Source organism: Eulemur rufifrons, chromosome 9, assembly GCF_041146395.1.
Source record: "Eulemur rufifrons isolate Redbay chromosome 9, OSU_ERuf_1, whole genome shotgun sequence".
Lineage (NCBI taxonomy): Eukaryota > Metazoa > Chordata > Mammalia > Primates > Lemuridae > Eulemur > Eulemur rufifrons.
The window spans coordinates 13,293,700-13,320,924 of NC_090991.1; the positions used below are offsets into that span (position 1 = coordinate 13,293,700).

Here is a 27,225-nt window from a genome sequence, read left to right on the forward strand (position 1 = left end):
AGGTGGGTAATGCCAGTGCTTCAGAACGCTTTCGTTATCCACTTGCCAGTGGGAATTTAGAAATCTAGTTGTGTGGAGCTACTATAAAGTTATAGTGTTTATGATTTTCTAAAACACCCTGTTGTATGTTTTGTCTTTGTTGTTAATAAAGTAGAGGTATCCCTTGCTATTCAAGCTTTCACCCTCTGAGATCAGGAGCTGAATAGATTCAGATAGCCGGGGATGTTTGTATTCAATACTCTAGGATTTGGTTTGTGTAGAACTCAGTCATCTGTTTCTATATAGTGGCAAAGTAGTTTATGGCATTTGCTGGAAGTAACCTTTGTTATCAAACTTTTAATTGTTCTCTGATTTGCTTCCCATATAGGTCTGAAAGCTCTAGCTCTGCTTGGTATATTGCCAGATGGTGACTCCACCCCAGAAGATCAGGCCCTGCCAGGCACTGTGCCCACCCGAACATCAGAGGAGCAGCTGGAGAAGAAAGCAGCCCAGGATGCTGAGGCGCTGTCAGAGGTGGGCCCTTTTGTGCACTAAATAACAGTTCCTCACTACACGGAATCACAGGCTGAGCTCCAGGAGAGCCGTGCACACGAGGCAGCATAGCAGGGACTCTCAGCCCAGACTGCTGGGTCCAGATCTCTGCTCTGTCAGGCCTTGGGCGTGTTACAACAGTCTCTTTGCTTCAGTTTTCTCACCTGTAAAATGGAGATGATGATAATACCTGTAACAAGGTTGTTGTGAGCAGTTACATACATTACACACTTTGAGCTATTAATAATATATGTAAAGTGTTTAGAACAGTGTTCATAGTAAGCTCCATGTTATTGTTATCTATTCCCATTACCACCTCCTGGTAGTTTTTGTAAGATTATGTTTTGAACAAGATTATGCACCCAGAGAAATTAATTCCTAGCCCATGGTGAACACTGTATATGTATAGCTATTTTTATATTCAGTCAACAAATAGGTGATACTAAAAGCTTACTGTTTACAAAGTAGACACAGTAATTTACATATAGGTACTTAAACAGAAAAGCCTTTCTGGATCCAAGTGTGAACTGTGTACTGACACTAAAGGTTGTTTCACGGAACAGCATAGCATTGCTTCTGTGGTGCTGCCTCCAGAGCTTGAGATTATGCTGTAAATGCCCCTGACTTCGCCTCAGGAGCCGAGGATGTTGCTGTCCTCTGGCCGTGTCGGGTTACTAGCAGGGATTCCCCCATCTGGTGGTGGTTGTTCACCGGGATGCCCTGTGTTCTGTGTAGAGGAACACAAAACCAAAAATGGCTGGCAGAAACATGAAAACGTATAATTGTCTTCATTCAGCCAGAGAGCCAGCAGAAGATAGGCCACATAAACACCAAGCCTGTGTTTGAACTGTTGACATTTTTGACAACAAAACCCCTTCTTCAAGCAGCACTTTAACCTCCCACAGATTATAGTGTGGGCAGAGAGAACATTATCAACAGAGACAGGATAAATCAGCAGCCTTCACCTTCAAGCCCGGGAATATTTGTATCTTCTTGTGAGCTCTCAGCATCTTGTAACTTGCCACCCGTGAGCACTGTGCTCCCCCAGTTATCTGTTTTGTCACTTATGTATATCAGAATGGACTTGAGTTTTTGGTGGGGTTTTTTTTATTCAATAGATTAAAATCTATTACATTTTATTTTAATTTTGATGCTCAAATTGTTTGGCCAATGGAAACTCCTTCTAGCTGGCTTTTGTGTCCTTTTGATATGTTGCCATTATTCTTTGAACACTTCCTTAATTTTTGATACAGAAAGATGTTTCAGTCTTGACTTAGGCTTTCCCTGCCTGGGAACTGTATGGGACTTTTTCCAGAGGTCCCAGGGCATTATTCTTATTCTTGTGCTGTCCCCACCTTTTGGGTACCCTCCTGCCAGCAGCTGGGCACACCAGGGTATCCTGCCTCTGGCTCGGTCTCTTAGTCTTCTGGCAAAGCCACAGTTTTCAGCACTGTCCCCACAACAGAACCTGAGTGTTGCCACTATGATGGCCCTAAGGACCGTATCCCATTGGGGCCCTGAGTACAAATCACTGTTTTGAGCTCTAACGTGCTTCCAGCCAATCCCAGGGCCCTATTAAGGGTATCTACCCTTCCCTCCCTCCAATGACTAGAGATACTTTTTGTTTTTTTGTTTTGAGGTTCTTTTTGAGACAGTCTTGCTCTGTCACCCTGGGTAGAGTGCATCATAGCTCACTGCAACCTCAAACTCCTGGGCTTAAGCAGTCCTCTTCCCTCAGATTCCCAAGTATCGGGGACTATAGGCACACGCCACAACACCCAGCTAATTTTTCTATTTTAGTGGAGACAGAGTCTTGTTCTTGCTCAGGCTGATCTTGAACTCCTGAGCTCAAGTGATCCTCCTGCCTTGGCCTCCCAGAGTGCTGGGATTATAGGCGTGAGACACAGTACCTGGCCAAGATGCTTTTTTTTTTAAACAACTGAGAAACCAGCCTCAGTCAGAGGCATCATTTGGAGGATTCTCTCCGCACTTGCACTAGGGTGCAACTACAGTGGCCTTTTATAGTCCTATGATAACAGGAAAGAAAATAAAGACGAAAATTATTTGCCAGAACTTTGGAATTATGTTGCCTTCCCAAAGTGCCACATGGTACAGGGAGTACGGTGTGAGGTCTTTTCAGAGAGTACAATTTTAACAAGGCAAGTAGCTCTCCCAGTCTCAGGACCCTCTTAGGACAGTCTTACAACCACCTTTTTTCTCAGAAGGAGGTTGAGGGTAGGATTGATGCTGAGGTCACAGTATCCAGAGAGAGGAGGATAAGTTAGCTGCCCCTGGGAGATGGCAGTGCCTTCTCCTGAGTGTTTGGTGTTGCCTGGCACTCCACCTTTGGCTCCGAAGAATAAAGTCAAGTTTGGCCTTCCCAGACTTGGAGCTGGGGTACCTCCACCATGCACAGAAGACTTCTCACATTGCCTAGATTCCACATGTAAGCCTGTACAACAACAGTGTAAAGCACCCTGAGGGCCCTGGGAGTGCAGGTGATCACTGGGGACTCTGGGTGACTTCTCAGGAAATATAGGCTGAAAGCTGTCATCTTGCCCATCTGGGCAGCTCACCACCAGACTCCTGGTCCCAGAAAAGTCTCTCAGCTCCAGTGAGAGCCCCCTTAACAAGTCTCATTGGCAAAATGGGATTCTTAAAAGGGCGTCAAATGTGTGCTTGTTCAATTTGTTAAAATAGAGAACAACTAGAAAAGAATGCTAGAGAGTGGTAGAGAGGGTGTGAGTGTGTAGGTTTAGGACTAGTGTCTGGTTTTCTTTGATTAAATGATATCTGTGATTGGTTTTATGAATACCTACCATGTTAAAAAAAGCATATTCTATAGAAAACTGAGAGGAAAGGTACATGGCCCACAACTCTGTCCCACAGCCTACAGAATGCCAATTTCTAAATCAGTAAAATAGTTCTGTCTATGGCAGTGAAAACAATATCATATTTCTAGGCTTTAGATTTGATGTAGTTATATCTTCATAATATTAAAGATATTAGATATGAAGAATTTTCTAGTTATTCTATAAATAAAGATTTGTTTTTTCTACTGAAAGGAAAAAAGTACATCAAAGGTATTTGCCATAGCATACTAGAAGGAAATTCACAGCTTTGTCTTTTTCCCAGGGGAAGAACTTTCCATCCTGGGTATCTGACAGCTAAATAGAATGTATTAGAGGTTTGTAATAGAGCCATTGCTCATGTGACTGCAGGCTGTGACAGAGGGCCATTTGGAAGACAGGTGGATATGAGGCAATGGTTACTATCGTCACTGGAGTATAGATTCATTATAAGAAATGAAAGGCATTCTCTAATGGAATTCAAGTTTTTTAGTCTATGAAGATGGCTTGGCTAATGATAAAAAATTGTATTGTAGTATTAATGGAGTAAGCTTTGTTATAAGAAACTTAATTCTTTTACACTCCTTTTTTTTTTTTTTTAGAGAAAGAAAGCTGTTCATGAGGAAGTCAGACCTTTAGATTATAAACAAAGAGACAAGGCAGATGAAGGCATATCGTTAATGAAGGATCCTTCATGCCAGACCCAAATTTCAGGTTCACTGGCAGATGCTAGCCCACCTACAGAACTTCCAGGTAAAGATCTCTTCCATCTTAAAATTCACACATGCCCATCCCTGAGCTGTTGCACACAATTCGAAATTGACTAGCAACCAAGGCTATGTGGTTTCTGAGTTCTGTTCAGATGGTGCTGCTAACGCTTTGAAAGTCATCGTTCCTTCACGTTGACTGTTTCACACCTCATGTGTTCCCTGTATTCACAAGTGCCTTCTATGTGCCAAGCACTGTGTTAGACTTGGGGATGAAACAGGGACTGAATCAGACAGACAGACACATAGTTCCTGCCCTCATGGAGCCCACAATCTAGGAGGGTTTAAGACAAAAGTGCAGGTAACTGTAATTTGAGGTGGAATGTTATTCTGCCCAGAAAAGAGGTATAAGTGGGTATGAACAGTGATCGGTATCTCTCTGAAGCAGACTGAATCCTTGTAAAGCCTCATGGAGGAAGAGATTTAGGGGACCTTGAATGTGCTAGGGTCTGCAGTGGGGGCAGGCATTCAGGGCAGAAAGAACAACATGCGCAAAGATTCCAAAGTGGAGAAGTCCCTCCTGGCAGGTGTGTAGGGATGGAGCAGAGCACTGGAAGGTGAAACAGGAGAGGTGCTGTGGGACTCTGCTTCCTGAAAAGTTTGGGCCTCTCAGCGTGGCGGGGAATAGCAGCCCCAAGATCAGAGCTGAGTCTTAGGTAGATTGAGGAACGGTGCCATGCAGGTGCTGTGGGCTAAAGCCAGCCTCAGCTTCCTCCTATGGCAGCCCAGGGCAGCGGAATCTTTCCCGTCTGCCCACTCTGTGCCGGAGGCAGGAATGAACGCCTAGCATTCTGCCCTGTCTGTGGGGCCAGCTCTCACAAGGGGCTGGTGCTCATCTCTGCAGCGCCTATGCTTCTAAGTTCCAGGCGACAGGCTGTCACTCCATGTCTGTCCAGATCATTGAAATCTACTGGAGTCTGATTCCCCTGAGGACCAGCATCCTGGTTCATAGGCAGTTTAGTCATTCATCAGATGTTCATTAAGTACCTGCCACACTCTAGAAACATTTCTAGATGTCCGAGATACATCACTGAAAGAAACAAAAACCTGAAGGAAAGACAGACAGTAAGCAATAAATAGAAATGATACAGTATGTGAAAAGATGATGAAATGCTGTGAGCGCAACAGAGCAGGGGCAGGGGCCTGGGGGAGAGGTGGGGGAGCGGCTGTCTATTTAAACAGGGGTCAGGGAGGCCTCCTGGAGAAGGGAACAGCTGAGCGCAGACATGCTTAGCAACAGGCCTCTGAAGTCCCAGGCTTATTCTGTAGCAGCACGGGGACAGTGCAGTGGTTTACTTGTCTGTTTGGACATGCAGAAAACGAGGCAAAATTCCAAAGTTTGATGTTTTACCGCTCAGATGCTGAGAATTCAGAAGCGTCATCTCAGAAGCCAATAGAGGAAAAGGCAGTTACTGCAAGCCCCGAGCAAGTGTTTGCTGAGTGTTCCCAGAAGAGGATTTTGGGTTTACTAGCAGCCATGTTACCTCCCTTAAAGTCGGTAAGGGCAGTTTCTTAAAAGAGGGTAGTATGTGTAGGAAAAAAATTTGGAAAGCCATGTACTAAAACAAACTGTTAATGGCAGTCATCTCTGCATCTGTAAGGGTGGGATTATAAGTTATAATTATTTTCTTTGACCTTCTCTATGTTTTATAAGTATATGTAATGACTTACTATTTTTAATTATTATAATCATCTTTTTCCACCTTTTTATTTTGAAAAGTTTAAAACTCCTAGAAAACTTGAAAGAACCATAAATAAAGATCTTCTCCTAGATTCACCAATTATTAATATTTTGCTTTATCTCTGTCTTATTTATATATCTATTTATATTTTTTTCCTGAACTTTTGAAAATAAGGTGAAATCATCATTGATGGTTCACCCTCAAGACTTCAGCATGTGTCTCTCCTTAAAGAACATTCTCCTATACAACCACAGTGTCATTATCATACTTAAAAAATTTGACATTGATAGAATAATTTTATAGCCTAAACACAGATTTTCCCGATTATTTCCAAAATGTGCCTTACACCTTTTTTTTTTTTTTTTTAAATCAGGCTCCACTTAAGAATTGCATGGCATTTAGATGTCATGCTGATTTAGTCTCCCCTAATCTATTTCCCTTGCCTTTTTTTCCAGCGTTCATAACACTGACATCTTTAAAGACTCTGGACAGTTTAGATATGTCTTCACTATTTTTCTTACAATTTTATGAACTATTCCTGTATGCATATTTTTTCCATATGAACTTTAGTGTCATTTTTATCAACTTAAAGAAAGATCCTGTTAGCATTTTCACTGGGCTGGCACTGAATTTATATGTTAATTTAGGAATAGCTGACATCTTTACAATAGTTTCCTATTTTTTTCAGTTAACAGAGAGGAATCAGAGACAGAGCTGGCAGGCTGCTGAAACAGAACTTCTCAAGTTGGCAGGACTTTGGGGAAGGGGAGATGTCCCCAGGACCTAAGATTTGATCCTCAGGCCTCTGGGTCCAAGGACTTTTTATTAGCAGTTTGCCTGGAGATGCTGAGACTCAGAGTCAACTTTTGCAGGGGAGTTGAGGCTGATTTATAAATCAGTCACAATTCACAGGGGCATGTGTCTGGCAGGAAAATCAATATGCATTCCCTCTTGGTATGTAAATCTACCTGGAAGACCACACTGTAACTCAGAAGGTTGTCTGGTGCACATGGAATTAGGATGAAAAGAGCAGGATATCTTGAAGATGTGTTCCCATCCAGCTGGATGAATCGGCCTCACCCAGCATGTCTGTCTGAAAGGCATGCGCTGCTGAAATCAGCACCCTCAGGCTTGGACAGCGCAGTAGCATTCTGGTCTCTGCCTTCCCTGCCCAACCGCAGGAGACTTTGAGCAGGCACAGCAGCCTAAGCCTTTCTTCTGTCCCATTCGCCGTGACTGATTTCCGCTTGCTTCAGTTGCCTCGGTGTTACTTAGAGCTGCATCTTTCCCACATCTCACTGGACAGCACATTGAGAACCCATCTCTTGGGGTGGGGTGCTTCTACAATTGGCTATTAGCCTTTTTATGTTGATTTTGCCAGTTTCACTATAAGAGTGACTTTCTCTTGACTTGGTCTCAGCTTTGTTGTAACCATTTGTCTTCCGAGCAGTCAGCTGACTTCTAAGGAGATAACTGCTCTGTGCCAGTCAACTGTCCCCCACTCTAGCCCTGCTCCAATACACATTTTTTCCCTGCCTCTTCCCAAATTCTCTTTTCTTCTTTTCTAATCATTTATGAAGTCTGTATCATATTTCTTATCTAATCGTGGTTGTAGTTAAATTTTTGCCTTCTTATTTCAACCTATATTTCTTTCTTAAGTAACAGTGTTACCTTTTCACCTTTTCTCCCAAAGGAGATGAGACCTTTTATTTCTTTACAAGATGAGATGCTTTTATTTCCCCCATCATATCCCAAGTGTTCAAATTATATGTAATTTTAGCTTTGCATGGTTGGTTGGTTGGTTGGTTTGGGGTTTGTTGTTGTATTGTTTAGATTTTATCTCTCTTACATTACTTTCTTTAGAGTTTATGAACCACATTGTTGTAATTAGTTATTCATAGTTACTGTTTTGATGCACATTATTGTTGGTTACTATTTCTTCCTCCTGAATTATTTGTTCTAATTCACTTTTTGTTTTGCTAAAATACTTCCTCAAATACTTTCTTAGGAAAGGCTGCATGTCTTTCTTTTCTTCTCCCCTATGAGGATAGTTTAGGTATAGAATTATAGGGCATAGACCTTTTCCTTCAGAACTCTATGAATATTGTCGCATGGTCTTCTGCCATCTAGCGTTACTGATGAGAAGTCCAATATTAAAATGATACAAACTAACTGTGTACTCCTTTTGTGTCTGGCTGCTTTTGCTCAATATTATGTTTGTAAGATACATCCATGTTACCGTGATTAGTTTCCCTTATTCATTCTCCTTGTTATTTAGAGTCCCATTATATGAATATACTATAATTTTAAAGTTCATTTTACTGTTGTTGGGCATTTGAATAAGTTCTGATTTGGAGCTACTCCACATGGTGCCGTGAGCATGCGCGTACATGTCTTCCAGTGAACACACCAATGCAGGCCAGGTGGTTTTCCTCAACATTTGTATCAGTTTACACTCCCACACAGCATGCGAAAGTGTCATTTGCTCCATCGCCTCTCTAATTTTGAAACAATTACAAACTCACATAAAAGTTGGAGGTGTAGTACAACTAATTTTTTGTCTAAGTTGCCAAGTTGATGCCATATTACCCCTAAATACATTAGTGTTTTCTAGAAACAGGGAGATTCTCCTGTGCCACTAGAGAGCAACCAAAGTCAGAAAAATTAACACTGATACATTGCTACCCTCTAACCCTTCGTTCCCACTGAAGTTTCACCAGTTGCTCCAAAAATGTCTTTTATAGCAAAAGGATCAGAATTAACGTGTAGCATTTTGATGTCTTCTGTCTTTAGTCTCCTCTAATCTTAAACAGTATGTCAGTCTTTCTTAACTCTCATGACCTTGACACTTTTGAAGATTATAGGCCAGCTGTTTTGTAGAATGTCCTCCTCTTTAGGTTTGTCCGATGTTTCCTCATGATAAGATTCAGGTTTTGCATCCTGGGCAGAAATATCACAGACGTGATGCTGCATGCTCACTGCAGCCTGTCAGGAACACGGTTTTGACTTATTTCATTACTGATCTTCCTCACTTCCATCACTTAAGTAAGAGGCGTCAGCCAGCCTTCTCCATTGTAATCTTTTCCCCTTTGTTATTAGGAAATATTTAGTGGGGAGAGTCTTTGAAACTATGTAAATATCCTGTGTCTCCTCAAACTATTAATTTATTCATTTATTTAGCATCAGTTAGAGTCCATTATTCTAATTACTTATTATGATGCTTAAATTGTTCTGGATTTGGCCGATGGGAGCCCATTCAGTCTGACTTCCATGTTCTTTTGACATTTCCCATTTTTTGAACGTCTCCTTCTTTGGGGGCACAAGATGTTTTAGGCACTTTTTGAATTTTCCCCTAGCCCTGGACTCAGCCATTTCTCTAAGGTGACCTGGTTCCATGTGGTAGAGAATGGTATTTAGAAACCAAGATTTAAGCACTAGAGAGGTTCATTGCTAACAGGGTATCACTGCTCCCAAGCATTCTCAGCAAAGAAAGCTAGGGGGTACGTGCATGCACACACGTGTGTGTGTGTGTGTGTGTGCTTTATCTATTTCTTTCATATTTATAGCAGTGGTTTTCAAACTGGAGACTATTCACTTTGGCTAATTGTCAATGCCTGGAGACATGTGTGGTTGTCACAACTTGGGGGTTGCTACTGAAATCTAGTGGGATAGAGGCCAGGGATGCTGCTAAACATCTTAAAATGCACAGGCACCACCCTCTCCCCCACTATACACACACAGACGACAATTATCAGACCCAAATATCAATAGCACTGAGGTTGAGAAACCCTGATTTGGAGAGAGAGAGAATGAATAATGAATTCATGAATCCCTCTAATTCCCATCTAAAACCACAAAACTTATTATAGTTTTATCCTTTTTTGTATTTGTAACTGCAGTCTCCTTTTTGTATTTGTAACTGCAGTAACTGAGTGAGACTCTTGGATCCCATTATCCTTCATATAAGTACTTACTTGATCGATCTCCCATTTCTGCTGCCACTCTTCTTTCCAGGGTGTCTTCCTGTCCCTGTCTGCACTCTGGAAAGCCCACATGGTCCTGCCCCTACATGGATACCTCTCACCACACTTGGGTCTGTCTGTCTGTGCCAGGGTGCCCCCTTGCCTTGAGGCCACCCTCACCCTCAGCAGGCTGCTACTCAGTGGCAACACTCTCCTTATGCTGCTTGGACTCTGATCGCCCATGCCAGGCTGAACTCCCCACACGGATGCCCTCACCTCTCCACCTGGGCTCAGACGCCTACACCAGGCTGCCCTTCCTCACTGATGCCCTCCTCACCCCACTCCCGGCATGGATGCCTTTCTCACCCAACCTGTGCTCTCACACCCTGCCAGGCCACCCCCTCAGAGCGATACCTTCTAAGAATCTTTTTTTTTAAAGGCAGAGTCTTGCTCTGTCTCCCTGGCTAGAGTGCAGTGTCAGCCCTAGCTCACTGCAACCCCAAACTCCTAGGCTCAAGTGATCCTCCTGCCTCAACCTCCCAAGTAGCTGGCACTACAAACACATACCCCTGCACCTGGCTAATTTTTTCTGTTTTTAGTAGATACAGGATCTCGCTCTTTCTCGCGCTGGTCTCGAACTCCTGAGCTTAAGTGATCCTCCTCCCTCGGCCTCCCAGAGTGCTAGGATTACAGGCGTGAGCCACTGTGTCTGGCTGAGAATCATGTTTTATTTCCAAGAACTTTTTGTTCTTTGATCGCTTTGTTTTCATATTATGCATATAGTGGCCTCTTGAATCACACTGAGGATAATAACTCAAACATTGTAAAAGTTTTCTTCAGTTTTGTGTATTTTTTGCAATGGAAATAACAGGTGGTATAAGTATAAAAATGTATGTTCTAGGCTGTTTATCTAAATAGTGATTATAATAAAGAAGAATTGGAAACAAACTAAGTTACAGGATAGTATTTAAACAAAGAAAATAGGCCAGGCACGGTGGCTCATGCCTGTAATCCCAGTACTTTGGAAAGCTGAGGTGGGAGGATCACTTGAGGCTAGGAGTTTGAGACCAGCCAGAGCAATATAATGAGACCCTGTCTCTACAAAAAAAAAAAAATTTTAAATTAGCCAGCCATACCCTGTAGTCCCAGCTACTCAGGAGGCTGAGGTGGGAGGATTGCTTGGGCCCGGGAGTTGGAGGCTGCCACGAGCTGGGATCATGCACTGTACTCCAGCCTGGACAACAGAATGAGACACTGTCTTTAAAAACAATAAAAATAAAAAATAATAATAAAGAAAAATAACTTTATTTAAAATTTATGTATGTAAATATACATAGAAGAAAAGTTGAAAGATTATTCATAAAACTTTTACCAGTTATCTCCTGGGGGGATTATGGGGAGCTTTAACTTTCCTATATTTCCGAATTATTTGAATTCTTTTACAACGGACATATCGGGGTTGGAAGGGACCAACATGGTAAGTTTATTTTTCAGGGTAAAGAAATATTAGAAGTAGGATTGTAAGATCATACCTAAGAATGTTTATTTTACAAGTAATTTTACCTATGGCATTTATGAAAGCCACTGCATAATTCCATTGGCACTAGGCCAGTTGTAAATAAGACACAAGGGGGATGGAGTGTTCAGCTGGTGTGGTTACGTGGATTTTGTACTCAACTGATTTCTCTCCCTCTCTTGGCAGGGTCCCACAGTCCCCCTGATAGACCTGGAGCATGTCCTCCCACTGATGTTTCAGGTTGTCATCTCAAACGCAGGCCACCTGAATGAGACCTACCACCTCACCTTGGGTCTTCTCGGCCAGTTAATCCTTCGTCTTTTACCAGCAGAGGTAGATGCTGCGGTGATCAAGGTCCTCTCGGCCAAACATAACCTGTTTGCTGCCGGGGACAGTTCCGTTGTGCCAGACGGCTGGAAGACCACCCACCTGCTCTTCAGCCTGGGAGCTGTGTGTCTGGACAGGTAACCCCCAGCCTCTTCCACTCCACCCCACCTTCATTTCTTAAAGTCCAAGGTCTGGCTGTTAATTAATTTAAGTGTTACAGTGCTGTTGTCTGAGCATCTTTTGTGAGAATAGAATTGGGTTTATTAGTAATGCTGTGGCAACCCACATTATAACAATGCTTAAAACCTACATTAAAATAGCTGAGCAGTCTCAACACTGTCTGCTGATATATATTCTGATTTGTTTTTGCCTGAGAGCAGTAAGTGTAGGCCTTGGGGTTGAAGAAAATAAATCTTTTCATTATAAAAGTAGCATTACCACAATACAAAATTGCAAAAACAGAAATGAAGAAAAAAAAATCACCCTGACTTGGCCCATATTAATACCTCTGCTGCTATTTTGCTGTATTTCCTTCTAAGCTTTTTTTTTTCTGTGTGTGAATGTGAGTGTGCGTGTGCACACACATGCATGGGCGACTTTTCATGGAGATTTTTGAGAACATAGTTGTAGACTGAGTATGTAAGTAAGTGACGTCTTGATTTTGTTTATTGCTCACTGTTTTATGAACAGCCTTATTCTGGTGGTTTTTAAGCTGATTGATGAATGGCTCTTTGCATGTCTCTGGGTCTGCCTGGAGTGTAGCGAGCTCTGATGAGTTGAGCTTGGAGCCCTGTGCATTGGCCTTAATGGAGCTCTTGCCTTCCAGCCGGGTGGGCTTGGACTGGGCGTGCTCCATGGCAGAGATCCTGCGGTCACTCAACAGTGCCCCACTGTGGCGTGATGTCATTGCCACCTTCACAGACCACTGTATCAAGCAGCTGCCTTTCCAGCTCAAGCACACCAACATCTTCACCCTGCTCGTGCTGGTCGGCTTCCCCCAGGTACCACACTCAGAAGGCCTGGCCACCCCTTCCCGTCTTCAGCGTGCGCATCCAAGTCTCTCTGGCATACATGTATATGTATCTCTTTGGATGTTTTTTTTCTTGGGTTGTGTAACTTGATTTCACAGTATTGGTATATTTTCAAGATTACGGGGTGATTTGTTCAACTTGCATTTTTAACAGTTTAGCCATTTGATTCATTTTATTAGTCAATAATTGGCTTTGAATAATACGTAACTAATATATTAAATTACAAAGAACTTTAAGAACAATTGTCTTTCAGTTTGGCATTCATCTTGATCTTATTTCTAATGTTCATGTCTCTCAACTGATTGGGACAAAGGGGACTGTAAAACATGGCTTCATCCAGCAGGGACTTTAACCAATTCTGTGCCAGGCCCTTTGGACCTAGAAATGAGAAGAACCCTTTCCTTGAGTGCTGGCTGAAGTCAGAGGCACAAGCAAAAGGGGCTGTTAAGTGCTCTTTCCTGTCTCGATGTGCTGTTGAGTTGCCTTCTCTGTCTCTATCATGTCCCAGGTCCTCTGTGTGGGAACCCGCTGTGTTTATATGGATAATGCCAATGAGCCCCATAATGTGATCATCCTGAAGCACTTTACTGAGAAGAACAGAGCTGTGATCGTTGATGTCAAAACTCGGAAAAGGAAAACAGGTCCCAAGCATAATAATTTTTTCTAAGAATGAAAGAAAATTGTCTAATCCCTATGTACCCTAAAATCAATGAAGATACCTTGGTTCTTGCCCAGCATGTGATTTTTAAAAACACAAACTTCTTTTTCCTCATCTCTGGAATGATGTGGTTAATTGAATTGGGATAATTTTGAAGGCCCCTTTCTATGCTGTTGTTTTATGTATATGGCTCTGTGTTTTTTGGTTAGCCAGATATTTACTTTCTGAACATTTATTTCTCCATATGCTGGTGTCATTTGTTTTCTAATGGGTAATTTAAACATTATGGAGTCAGGCGACTACATGAAGTCACATGACTACACTTAAAATAATTGTATTGGCATTCATGTAACTTTCCATTTTGTTTCATCAATAGAACACTGAAAATACTACATTTTAAGTGCCCTTTTGACTTAATTTACCAAACCCTAAACAATCTGGAGTATCTAACCATTATGTTCCCAGTTCTGCTCCTGAAGCAATCTGCTGTCTCACTCAGCTTCAGCATTAGGCAGTGTCTGTGCTGTTTTTGTATATGGAATAAGGTAAATGTCTAGGTTCCTTCTTTTTTTTGTTTTGCACATGAACATCCAGTTGTTTCAGGACCATTTATTGAACAGACCATCCTTTCAGTCCTATTAAGATTATTGCAACTTGTTTTATTGTCCCTAAAATTGGGTCTGTTTTCATGAAGGTTCCATGTGCACTTGAAGAGAACGCAGACACTATGTTGTTGGTGGAGTATCTGATAGATGTTATTTAGGTCAAATCAATAGATAGTGTTACTTAAGTCTTCTATGCCCTTACTCATGTTCTGTTCTGCTTGTTCTAACAATTACTGAGAGAGGACTGTTTAAGTTTCTAACTGTAATTGTATGTTTATTTCTCTTTTCATTATGAAATACCCCTTTTTATCCCAGATAACATTCCGTATTCTGAAATCTACTTTAATATTTATATAGCCTCTCCTGCTTTTTTAAAATTAGCATTTGCATGATATAGTCATCCCTCAGCGTCTTCAGGGGATTGGTTCCAGGACCCCCCATGGATACCAAAATCCACAGATGTTCAAGTCCCTTATAGTTGGCCCTCCATATCTGTGGGTTTTGCATACACAGATTCAATCAACCTTGGATCAAAAATATAGTCAGCCCTCTGTATCCATGGGTTCCACATATTTTTTCATCTTTTCACCTGTATCTACACCTTTAACCTACCTGTATCTTTACATTTATAGTGGATTTCTTGTAGATTAGCACATAGTAGGTTCCTTTTTTAAAATCCAATCTGATAGTCTCTGCCTTTTTAGACCATTTACATTTAATGCAGTTATCAAGATGGTTGAATTTAAATCTTATGTCTTCTTGTTTGGTTTCTGTTTGTCTTCATCTGTTCTTTGTTCCTTTTTTCCTCTTCTCCCTTTTTTGGATTGAGTTTTTTGTTTTGTTTTGCTTAATGATTCTATTTAATTTATTTCTACTATTGACTTTTTAACTATCTCTCTTTTTTCGGGGGGGGTTGCTCTTGGGTTTACAATAGTCTACTTTCAAATAATTTCTTAGTGGTTCCTCTAGGATTTATACTATAAACCTTTAACTCATCATAATCTACCTTCAGATAATATTATACCACTTCAAATATAGTGTGGAAACATCACAATGTTTATTTTTATTCTCCAACCCCATTCTTTGTGCTGCTATTACCACACATTTTACTTCTACGTGATATAAATCCCACAATACATTATTATTTTGCTTTAAAAAGTGAGGATTTTTAAAGAGTTTTAAAAATGAGAAAAAAAATTGCTTTTATATTTAGCCACATTATTTTCCCTTTCTGATGTTCTTCATTCCTTTGTATAGATTCAGTTTTCCACCTGGTATCATTTTTTAGGGGTGGGGGAGTCTGAAAAAATTCTCTTAGCATTTCTTGTAGTATAAGTTGGCTGCTACAAAATCTCTGTTTGTCTGGGAGATGTTTATTTTTACTTCATCTTTGAAAGATAATTTTGCTGGTTAAAAACTTGTAGGCTAAGAATTTTTTTCTTTGATTACTTTAAAGACGATCCATTTGTCTTCTGGCTTATATAGATTCTGGCATGAAGTCTATTGTCATTCTTATCTTTGTTATTTTTTTGTGACATGTCTCTTTTCTCTGGCTGCTTTTTTAGCAATTTGATTATGGTGTGCCCTGGCATGATTTTCTTTGTGTTTCTTCTGCTTGGGGGTTCATTGAGCTCCTTGGGTTTATAATGCTCATCACATTTGGAAAAATTTTGACCATTATGTTTTCAAATATCCCCCACAACCAGGACACTTCCACTCTCAGGCTAGTGGGAATACAAAATAGTTCCAGCTCTGTGTGAGCTCCAGGAATTGTTCTGCCTGCTGCTCTTTGGTAGTTCTTTCTCCTGCCATTAGATAGCTTCCTCTCACATATGTGCAAATCAGTACTGAGGCAATGGCTCATGAGGAAGCTTCTCTGGATCTCTGGAAAGCTCTTCCCCACCCACGTCTCTGTCTCTGCATCTCGAGTCTCTGTGATATTCTGCCCTGTAAATTCTCTAGCTGCCTTGATTTCCCTGAACTCTCACCTCTGTCTCTTCAATTCACTGAGGCTACTGGATTCTGCTTAGATTTCTGTTCCCTGCTCTGCAGCCTAGAAATTGTCTCCAGATACTTGGTGTTTAATATTAGAGGGCTGACCTAATTTATATCTATTCTCTCAAGGATCATAGTCCTGTACTACCCATTGCCCAGTATCTGCAAACCATTGTTTCATATTTTTTTTGGTGTTCTGGTTAAGGTAGAAGGGTAAATCCAATCTCTCTAACTCCATGTTGTTTGGAAGTAGAAATCTCATGTGTACAAATTTTTTTTTTTTCTTTTTTGGAGACAGAATCTCACTCTATTATTCAGTCTGGAGTGCAGTGGTGCAATCATAGCTCAAGGCAGCGTCAAACTCCTGGGCTCAAGTGATCCTCCCTCCTCATCCTCCCAAGTAGTGAGGACTATAGGCATGCGCCACCACACTGGCTAATTTTTTAATTTTTTTATAGAGACAGGGTCTCGCTATGTTTCCCAGGCTGGTCTCAAACTCCTGGCATCAAGTGATCCTCCTGCGTCAGCCTCCTAAAGTCACATGCATTATTTTTGAGAACTTTGTTAACACCTTTGGAGGCAACCTGCTTGTGCACAGTAGTAGGAATGTGATTTGTCCCTCTCAGTTGCTTGGTGGACAGTTGGCCATAACTATTTTTATACTTACTTGCAAGCTGGCCTTAATGGCTAAAATGGAGCCTGGGAGTTTTGTGTTTCTGCAGTTCTTACTTTAGGAAGGCACATTACCGTGGAAGAAACTTAGCTGCAGGAAACATTAACTGTACTTTTTGTGCTTTTTCTCTTCCTGCCTGACGTCATTCTTTAGTGAAGGACTACCAGCTGGTCCAGAAGGGAGGAGGACAAGAAGGCAGTGATTCTCAGGCCCAGCTCAGCCAATACTCCCAGCACTTCGCCCTCATTGCCAGTCACCTTCTGCAAACCAGCATGGACAGCCATTGTCCTGAAGCAGTGGAAGCAACTTGGGTCCTGTCCCTGGCCCTCAAAGGATTATATAAGACATTAAAGGTAATGATGAGCTTCTTCCATTTGATAATGAATCTGGTCCTCACTTCCCTCTCTGAACAACAGCTCCTTTGCATCACTGCGGGGGATGAAGGGAAAAATAAAAGAGGCTGGAATCCTATGGGATCTTTGAGCAGTAGGTTTGGCAGTGGGAGGAGGTAGACAAGTTGAAGAGTGGGGTGATATTTGGTGTGAAGATGAGAAGCCTTAACTTAGGGAACTTCTTCCGATGCCTCAGAGGCATTGATTGGAAGGAAGGATCTTTTAAAGAGGTGCCTTTCAGCTCACTTCTATGATCATTTTCCCAACAGAGCTATGAAAGAAGGAGCTCAGCTGAAAAGTTTGTGAGTTCCTTGGCTTTGAAGGGTGTTCAGTGGCAACACTGGTGGGGAAGTCATGGAGGGGACTCAAGCACCACAGAGGACTGGACTAAGTGGCGTTTCAGCTCAGGTCCAGCCATGAGAGTCTGTGTTGTAAGACTGAGACCATTCCTCTGCTGTGTCTTTAGTTCATGGCATTTATCATAATGCACTGTTATTTCAATTGTTTACATTATACTGGGAAAGGAAAAATAAACTCCCTGAGGGCAAGAATCATTTCTGTCTTTGAATACTTCAAACAGTAAATATTTGTTGAGCACCAAGGACCAGATGGAACTGAGTATGTAGTAGTGAACTAGAAAGAAGGTCTCTGCTTTCATGGAGCTACGGTCTAACAGATAGAGAGATGGCACAGAGCCTGCAAGGAAACTGCCCTGCATCAGCAAAAGCCTTTCTGAAGAGGTGAAATTTGATAGATAAGGAGTCAGTCTTGGGAAAATTGGGCAGAGCATTCCATGCAGAGAGAATAGTAAGCTCCAGGCCTCAAAAGTGGAGCAGGCACAGTTGTCAGGGAGCAGAAAGGACAACCTTAAGGGCTGCAAGTAGGACAAAAGAGGGGGGTGAGGCCAGAGAGGCCGGCAGGGAGCCCTAGAGGACTTTGCAGCCTTGATTAGGGTCTTAGATTTTAGTCTAAAGGGCATTGGGAAGCTTTGGAAGGTAGAGAACAGGGAGTGACATAAAATATGCTTCAGAAATACTTGTTGAGTGAATGACCAGACAGTGGATTCAGTATTTCATTCTGCCTACTGACTCTGGATTTTCACTAGGTCAGCTTGGGCCACCAGCTGAGACCAGGCTCTGAGAAAGGCTAGCTTCCCCTAGCCGACCCTTACCTTCACTCTGAGGCAGTCACGTATCATTCTTTTTTTGCTTGGCAGGCTCACAATTTTGAAGAGACCCATGCTACCTTCCTTCAGACTGATTTGCTGAAGTTGCTGGTGAAAAAGTGTAGCAAAGGGACCGGCTTCAGTAAAACGTGGCTCCTCCGGGACCTGGAAGTAAGAGACGGGGGTGGCTCCTGCTACTGCTGCCTGATGCAGATTTACTGGCCTGGGAGTTAGAAGCATCAGCTAGTTCCACCTGGTTCTGCCCTGTGCACTCATTTCGTACGGTGTTTAAAATCGTCCCTTGCTTCTGACTTCCCCTTTGGAACTAGAGATTATGACACTGTCCTCCCTTGTCAGGGAAAATGAATTTGGTGTTTGTTCAGAGAACATTAGAAGAGAAGTATGTTATGGAAACACATGCTTGGCCGTTACATCATGGTAATAAAGTGTACCTTGAATTATTGTTTCCCTTTAAAGTTCTTTTGATCTAAAATCAGCTTCTAAATTTGTCTTTCCTTATGTTTATCTTATGGAGGATTTTAGTTGATAATTTTAATTTTATTACTATTCCCCCTAGACCTTAGATCTTTCTTAGCAGAATTACAGTGGTTCCCTGTGGACTTTCTGTGCCAAATGCTAGCTTCAGGCCGAGAAAAGGCTGCTGCTGCGTGGGAGGGGGTGAGTGGCCACTCCCAGTCATGCAGAGACCTGAACTCGAAGACACAGCCCTCAGCTCCCAGGAGAGGATTTGGTTAGGTTTAAGGAAGATATGCTGAAACTTATTAATGAATAACCAGAAGACTATGTGAACTGTTATTCTTAGGGAATATTTTAAATTAAAATTTTTTTATTTAATAATAGAACCACATTGCAGGAAACTTAAAAAAATAAAAAAATAAATAAAAAAAAAAAGAGTTATACATAAGAAAAAAAAAAAAAGATATGAAAGAAAGAAAAACTCCGTATTTTATACCCAAAGATAGCTACCATTAGCATTTTGTCTATTTCCTTCTTCTAATTTTTTTCCTATACTTCTGTAGTACATACATATATTTAGATTACATGGTGAGCATAGGATTCAAGTAAATTCAGGCCATATGATGGGCATTTTTCTAAGTTTCTGTATAGTTTTCATAACTACCATTTTTGATGGCTACATATTGATACATGAAGGTGACTTTCAGTTTTTTGCCATTATTAATGCTTCACTGACCATATTATGAATATAATTTTTTATATAATTTATTCCTAACAGATAAGTTACTGGGTTAAAATATAAACATTATTATAGCTCTATACATTTGACCAAAACAAGTTTTAAAAAGGACGATAAGAGTTTACACCATCAGTGGAAAAGTTAATAAACACAAAAGTCTGCATAGTATTTAGCATTTCTTTGATTACAAAATATAATTGAACATGTTTTCCTGTTTCTTCACTATTAATAATTTTGCATTCTTTACGTGAATTCTCATTGTCAAATATTTTCTACTCTTACGTAGTTAAAGAACTGTGCAAGGCCGGGCATGGTGGCTCACGCCTGCAATCCTAGCACTCTGGGAGGCCAAGGCGGCAGGATTGCTTGAGTCCAGGAGTTTGAGACCAGCCTAAGCAAGAGTGAGACCTGGTCTCTACTAAAAATAGAAAAAACTAGCCAGGCATGGTGGCACACGCCTGTAGTCCCAGCTACTTGGGAGGCTAAGGCAGGAGAGTCGTTTGAGCCCAGGAGTTTGAGCTTGCTGTGAGCTAGGCTGACGCCACAGTACTCTAGCCCGGGCAACAGAGCAAGACTCTGTCTCAAAAAAAAGAGAAAGGAAAAGAACTGTGCAATCTTCTCACCCACTATATGCTCATATCTGCCCTGTCTGATTTTCTTTCTGTGTAGATTTTGTCCATCATGCTGTATTCCTCAAAAAAGGAGATCACCACTTTGGCCGAGCACGAAGACCTCGAGCTGGACGAGCGAGGGGACCCAGAGGAAGAGGTAGAGCGGCCAGTCAGCAGCCCTGGTGACCCGGAGCAGAAAAAGCTAGACCCTCTCGAGGGCCTGGACGAGCCCACCAGAATATGTTTCTTGGTGTGTTCTTGGGCCATCTTGTAGATTGGGCAAGAGCTTCCGGGGAATGGATTCTCTTTGGCTTAGGCTGTGTTTTAGCCTAAACATGAAAATACTTCAGTCTGATGTTCTGAGAATTTGCTTTCTGAAGATCCAGTCTGTATTGTATAGAATTCATCCAGAAGAACAAAAAAGCCCCAAAGTAGTAGTTCTTAACATTTTTGGGTCACTGACCCAAAAGCTTTAGAACCACTCTCCCATAATATAAACATTCGAATATTTGTTTAAAATTTTGTGTAAATTTCCAGGGTTTACTAAAGCCCTAAGACCCACCCATAAGCTTTTAAATGATGGTCCCCTCCTCATAATTTCTCAGAAATAATCTCTTACCTTCCCTGTGTAATCCACTCTTCTCAGAATGATGTGAAAAAGGTTGAGGGCATGGACTTCAAAAGTTGTAACTACAGTGAGCTATGGTAATACCACAGTATTCCAGCCTGGGCAACAGAGCAAGACCTCATCTCTAAAAATAAATAAATAAATAAATTTTTTAAAGGAAAAAAAAAAAGTTGTAACTAGATGAAGAGTAAACAGAATGTGGAATAGAGTATCAGAAAAGCAAGTACCATTAAAAAAAAATTCAAAAGAAAATACAGTGCCAAAGTATGTCCTAGTTGTCAAACTTGAGCATAAGACAGCTACAGAGAAGCCAGCAGTGGACACAATGTGGTGAATAAGTACTGACTATTAACATTGACTTTTTGGCATTATATTTCTTTTGGTGTTTCAGTGTTTTATAGTTTCCTTTGAAGTTATAATAGTAATGCAGATTTTACAGTCCATGTTTTAGTGCTTATAATTTTATATGCCTTTTTAAAGTACTTACATAATGTTCTTCAGTTACAACCTGTGGGTGGCTTTTGAAACATCGTCGCATCACCTTGGAGTTCAGTTTATCAGCGATGTGTTGAAGCACTTTTAATCCTTTCTCTCCTGCTTCCTCCCCGTGTTCAGATGGCCCACGATGCCCTCAACGCCCCTCTGCACATTCTCCGCGCCATATACGAACTGCAGATGAAAAGGACCGATTCTTTCTTCCTGGAGGTTCAGAAGAGGTGAGGGACATTGAGGTGCTGCTGAAACATGGTGAGGGAGAGGACAAGAGAGGTGGTTGGACCTGTACGTCCTGTCAGTGGGATCTGGATCAAACCCTGACAGGCCAGGAAGCAGTTTTTAGTCCTTTGTAAAGTGATATGGAAGGTGACCTGGGCTACGCAGCGTGGATCGTCTTCCAAGTGTGCCTATAGGTTTCTTTGTAAAAAGTTGATGTTTGCCGTCGACCTCTGAGAGTAAACTCATTTTACGGATGCAGACATTGAGGCAGGCGCCAGGATGTGTCATTCCCATGAGCAGGCAGCACAGAGCAGGCGCCTCTACTCAAGATGTTGTTTTGTTTATGTTTTTGTTTTTTCACTAGTGTAAGTTATTGTCATTTTTTTCCCTAAAGGATGATTATAAAATTAACAATTTTCCCTTTCTCTTGACCAGGAGGTTCAGAGCTAGTTCTTTGGCCCAGCCCTTCAGTTTGTGTAGAACTTTACAAATCTGTAATCTGATCTCCTCCCACATCCTGGTTTTGACTTCTTATTCTAATTTATAGTGAATTCTTACTTAATTTTTCATTTATTCATTATTTCATGTTTCTATTTTACCATATGTATTTCTTACATGTTGCCTCAAATCCTTTGCAAGATGAAGCAAGGTTGCATTATTTAGAATATAGTCTAAGCTGCTGTAACCAAAAAAACAGAAATAGGACGGATCAAGGCAGATAGAATTTGTTGTGGGTTTTTTTTTTTTTTTTTTTTGAGACAGAGTCTCACTCTGTTGCCCGGGCTAGAGTGAGTGCCGTGGCGTCAGCCTAGCTCACAGCAACCTCAAACTCCTGGGCTCAAGCGATCCTCCTGCCTCAGCCTCCCGAGTAGCTGGGACTACAGGCATGCGCCACCATGCCCGGCTAATTTTTTGTATATATATATTTTAGTTGTCCATATAATTTCTTTCTATTTTTAGTAGAGACGGGGTCTCACTCTTGCTCAGGCTGGTCTCGAACTCCTGACCTCGAGTGATCCACCCGCCTCGGCCTCCCAGAGTGCTAGGATTACAGGCGTGAGCCACCGCGCCCGGCCAGAATTTGTTTTTCTCTCACATAACAGTCCAGAGGTAGACAGCAGTCCAGGGTGGGTGGGCATTTATGCTCCACAAAGTAACCCAGCAATCACAGGGGTGTTATTCTCAACTGTGTAGTGAAAGCTAGCTCACTCACACCACCCCTGGATTCCAGCCCAAACGAAAGGGCAAGTAGAGAAAGAAGGGGCATCCTACCTCACTCACCAGCCATTAGCAAGAACCTAGTCGCGTTGTTACATCTAGCTGCTAGTGGGGCTGAGAACCATGTCATAGCTGGGTGACTATGTCTCTTGCTAAAACTGTGTAGAGAACTTTGTTTCTAAAAGAGAAGGGGAGAATGGATTCTGGGAAACAGTTTGCATCCACTGCCACAGAGCATACATACATATCTACGTGCATGAATAAATGAGTGTTGGGAATCCAGTTTGCAAAATACAGAAAGTGATAATGTAATTGCATAGCAACAAAAAAATAGCTCTAATCAACATTTCTGACAAGTTTAATTGCAAGTTAAACTCTTGCCTTTCTAAACATTTTGTGCCCAATTTTGTGCTGCTTTTCTTCAGGTTTGATGGAGATGAGCTCACCACGGATGAAAGGATACGGTCCCTGGCTCAGAGGTGGCAGCCCAGTAAGAGTCTGAGGCTGGAAGAGCAGAGCGTCAAAGCTGTGGATACAGACATGATTATCTTGCCGTGCTTGGTATGTCACCCCACCTTGGCACCAAAGTGTCTGCACTCCCACTCCTACCCCTGCCCCCCACCCCCAAGCAAGAAGGCCAGGCCTTTGCAGTAGTGGTCTTGGGTTTGCAGTCCCGGCCTGCACGCTGCGACCAAGCCACTGCTGAATCGAACCCCGTGACCCAGAAGCTGATCTCCAGCACGGAGAGTGAACTGCAGCAGAGCTACGCCAGGCAGCGCCGTAGCAAGAGTGCCGCCCTCCTGCACAAGGAGCTGAACTGCAAGAGTAAGAGAGCTGTCCGGGACTACCTCTTCCGCGTGAATGAGGCCACAGCCGTCCTGTACGCCCGCCATGTGCTCGCATCCCTGCTCGCCGAGTGGCCCGGGCATGTGCCAGTGAGCGAGGACATCCTGGAGCTCAGTGGCCCTGCCCATATGACCTACATTTTGGATATGTTCATGCAGCTGGAAGAAAAGCACCAGTGGGAGAAGGTAGTTAAGTAGACCGAGCTCGCACCCACCCTCCAGGCTTCTCCTCTGACCCCAGGGTGTTTGAACAAGCTTCCCCTAGTGCGTGCGTCCTGGAGTGAGGTTACCTGTGTGGCCGTCCAGCTCCCTGACAGGTGTGAGTGCAACAGAGGTAGGGCCACTGCATCCTCTCCCAAGGATTGGCCCAGAGCTGAGCCCACAGCCTGGCACAGACTTGATACTCAGAGAGTATTTGAAATCAAATCTTTAACTTATTCTTTTAAAATAGTGTTGGGTTAGCAAACTTTCATAGGGCTAGAAGCTTCTCTTCTATCTCCTGCTGCATAGAAGCAGAGGACCTGGTGTAGCAGAAAACATCATAATGAAGAGCTTAAGAGCCCTGGGCATGATTCCCAGCTGAGCCAGAAGTCACCCTCTTCCAACTTTCCAAGTGCAGAAATCTCGAGGCACATTCAGTACCTGCTTCTTCACCCTATACCCCTCCACTCTCGTCCACCCTCATACACACATGCAGTCCAGGAAGCAGTTAATCTTCCCTCTAAGCCTTTGCCTATCTAAGAACACCACCAGTTTCTAGGTCCTGAAATCCTTTCGCAGCCTCACAGCCCTAGAGGTGCTGGCAGGTTTGCTTTGGCCATATTTATCTTCTGGAAGGGGCAAAAGAGAGCCATTGTGCCCCTACTGGCCCCTCCCACAGACATGTCCTCTCCCACTCCTACCCCCTGGAGCTCCCAACTCTGCACCTCACCCGGGTATTGACCACACTGTGCTGTAATTATTGACCTACAGGTCAAGCCACCTGCTGGGCTGGGAACTCTTCAGGGACCAGGGCCATCTCTGGTTGATCCTGTTCGTTCTTGCAGACCTCCCTGAAGCAGGGTCCTTCTGAAAGGACTGCAGGGTCCTCACTGACAGCAAGGGCCTGATGAAGTGAGAGGTGGCTGGTAGGGTGGGTCTTGGGGTGGGGTCACAGAGGCTTGTTCTGGGTCCTGGATGATGCCAGCACCTTTGGGTGTGTCTTAGGTTGAAGCAGACTCTCCCTTCCTCCTGATGCCACTGCCAGGCCCTGACCTTACCCGCCTTGTGTCCCACCAGATCCTGCAGAAGGTGCTCCAGGGCTGCCGAGAGAACATGCTGGGGACCATGGCCCTGGCTGCCTGCCAGTTCATGGAGGAGCCTGGAATGGAGGTGCAAGTGAGGGAATCGAAACACCCGTATAACAACAACACCAACTTTGAGGTAAGGCCCGAGTCAACAGGCCCCACAGGGCTTACTGAGTAGCGAAGACCTCAGCAGCTCCCTCAGCAGCCCCCTCAGCAGCCCGCCCCGCCAGTCCCGGCCAGGAGTGCCTCTGCACACTGCGCTGCCGTCCCCCGGAAGCCAGGGGTTCTGTACAACCAGGTCTCTCTTCTCCTGGCCTCTCTTGTTTTGATAGGATAAAATGGGCCAGCTGGCTCTCGCGGAGAGTTTACTTTTCCTACAGCAGGCTCCTGAGGGAGTCCGTGGCTGCACAGCGAGGCAGTGGGTCTGAGTGTGGGTCTGGGCTCCACCCTCGCCCTGCTGTCTCTCCTGATGACTGGCCACAACTCGGAGACTCCAGCCCCTTTTTAAAAATTACCCAGAACTGAAAAGCCTCATCTTTTCCATCCTCTTTGTATCTGGACAGAGAGAAGTAGGGTTTAGATGAGGCCCCAGTGGGGCAGCCTGCATTATCTCATTGACTTAATGCCATGTGCATTTCTTTAGTCCTGTTAAAAATGTTAGAGCTGGCCAGGCATCAGCTTCTGGGTGGAAGGTGCCCTACGGCCCCAGTGGTGGATGACAGAAACCAGTTTGGAACTTGGTTGTTAGAAAACTGAGATTTTGTTTTGCAGAAATATAAACCCCTAACTCTCTTCCTTCCAAGCCTCTCCTCTACCCATGTTCCTGGGCTCTGTTCCCTGCCCCTTGGCTCCACACAGACACATGTGGTCCCACCAGGTTCTACCCCAGAGAAGATCATGTCATCCCTCTACCGCCCCCAGGCTCTGGCATTCCTGTTGCTGCTGCTTTCTGACCCCTGCTTTTGCCTGGTCCCAGCCCAGCCTGGCACCACTCCCGCCCTAGGAGTGGTGCTTCTGCGGTACCAGCCTGACCAAGGCTTACTCTGCTTCAGACCTTTCCAGGGCTCCCCCTGTTGTCCAGACAGAGTCTCAGCACCTCGTTGTACTGCTCAAGGCCTTCAGGGTCTGTCCCTGCCAACTTCTCCAGGGCCTTGTCTCGCCCGTGCCCACTTCCCAAGCATGTGCCCATGTGGCACGACACACCAAGCTCCCTGCTGTTCCCTGAACACATCCAAGACCTTTCCAGCGCTGCTCCTGTGCCTGAGATGCACCCCGTGTGCTCACACCTGCCTCTCCCCAGCCTCTTGACCCCCCCTTTCTCCTGACGGACTCTTCTTGTCCTGTTCATTCTTCACAGCACCTGAACACCTCTGAGTAGGACCTTTTTGCCTGCCCCGCACTATATTTGCATGCTCCTCTCCCCAGCTACGCTGCACTGCGGGCGCTGGAGGGCAGGACCGTGGCTCACTCATTCTCACACCCCACAGTCAGGACTTGGCATAGGGCAGCCCACAGGAAATATCCAGTGCACGGTAACGATGGAAGTGTCCTGCTTCCCTTCCCCAGGATAAAGTTCACATTCCTGGTGCCATCTACCTCTCGATCAAATTCGATTCTCAGTGCAACACAGAGGAAGGCTGTGACGAGTTAGCTATGTCCAGCAGCAGTGACTTTCAGCAGGATCGACACAATTTCAGCGGATCTCAACAGAAATGGAAAGATTTTGAGCTTCCAGGTAGTAAAAAAAAATACTTGGTTATATCAACTCTTCATTTGAAGTGTTTAAATTTAATATTGAGTAGGGAAGTTATATTGGCAGATTTTAAAACAGGTTTAATACATCTCATCTGAGATACCTCAGTTGCCCTTCCCTGTCGCTCCAGTTTCCTGATCTGTTTCTGATTCTTGTGTGGCCCAGGAGACACCCTGTATTACCGCTTCACCTCCGACATGAGCAACACCGAGTGGGGCTACAAATTCACTGTGACGGCCGGACACCTGGGGCGCTTCCAGACAGGTGTGTGCTCTGGTCTTTGTGTCGGAAGATCTGCCTGCCAGGGACACGCCATGGCTGCAGGTGCCCTTATGTCCCTGGTTGTTGTTAAAATCAAAGCAGGTGCTTTCCCTCCGACTCCCACATATATGTCTCACGAAACCCCTACCCGTCACTCTTGAACGTGACATTGCTGGCTAGTTGTAAACTAGAACGGCCAGACCTAAGAGCTATTCTGTCAGGGCCTGACAAAGATGCTTGTTCTCTTAGAGTTTACCAGGGCATTTTGCAAAAAGGAGGAACTGAGTATGTTGCTCCTGTGCTATTTTTACAAAAGGCTTAATTTCCACCAAAATTTAAATGATCACAATGATTTCATCCTATTTTTTAAAATTTGAGCAGTTTATAAAATAATATAATTCTTTTTTTTTTCTTTTTTTTTTTTGAGACAGAGTCTCTCTCTGTTGCCCAGGCTAGAGTGAGTGCCGTGGCATCAGCCTAGCTCACAGCAACCTCAAACTCCTGAGCTCAAGGGATCCTCCTATCTCAGCCTCCCGAGTA

At 43.4% G+C, this 27,225-nt stretch overlaps 1 protein-coding gene across 3 annotated transcripts in view; it reads left to right on the forward strand.

Moving 5' to 3' along the window:
* The window catches only part of ZZEF1 (zinc finger ZZ-type and EF-hand domain containing 1), a 114,574-nt gene that overhangs the window by 80,716 nt on the left and 6,633 nt on the right, over positions 1-27,225 (forward strand). The window contains exons 37-51 of one of the 3 annotated variants that reach the window (XM_069482120.1): positions 368-525; positions 3,983-4,133; positions 5,506-5,645; positions 11,494-11,771; positions 12,461-12,635; positions 13,174-13,306; positions 16,750-16,949; positions 18,205-18,324; positions 20,039-20,230; positions 21,224-21,324; positions 22,966-23,101; positions 23,212-23,571; positions 24,664-24,807; positions 26,238-26,406; positions 26,590-26,688. In XM_069482120.1, coding sequence (XP_069338221.1) covers positions 368-525; positions 3,983-4,133; positions 5,506-5,645; positions 11,494-11,771; positions 12,461-12,635; positions 13,174-13,306; positions 16,750-16,949; positions 18,205-18,324; positions 20,039-20,230; positions 21,224-21,324; positions 22,966-23,101; positions 23,212-23,571; positions 24,664-24,807; positions 26,238-26,406; positions 26,590-26,688 — 2,556 coding nt within the window. The remainder of the gene's footprint in view (positions 1-367; positions 526-3,982; positions 4,134-5,505; positions 5,646-11,493; positions 11,772-12,460; positions 12,636-13,173; positions 13,307-16,749; positions 16,950-18,204; positions 18,325-20,038; positions 20,231-21,223; positions 21,325-22,965; positions 23,102-23,211; positions 23,572-24,663; positions 24,808-26,237; positions 26,407-26,589; positions 26,689-27,225) is intronic. The other 2 variants (XM_069482119.1, XM_069482121.1) reach the window with 2 other exon arrangements.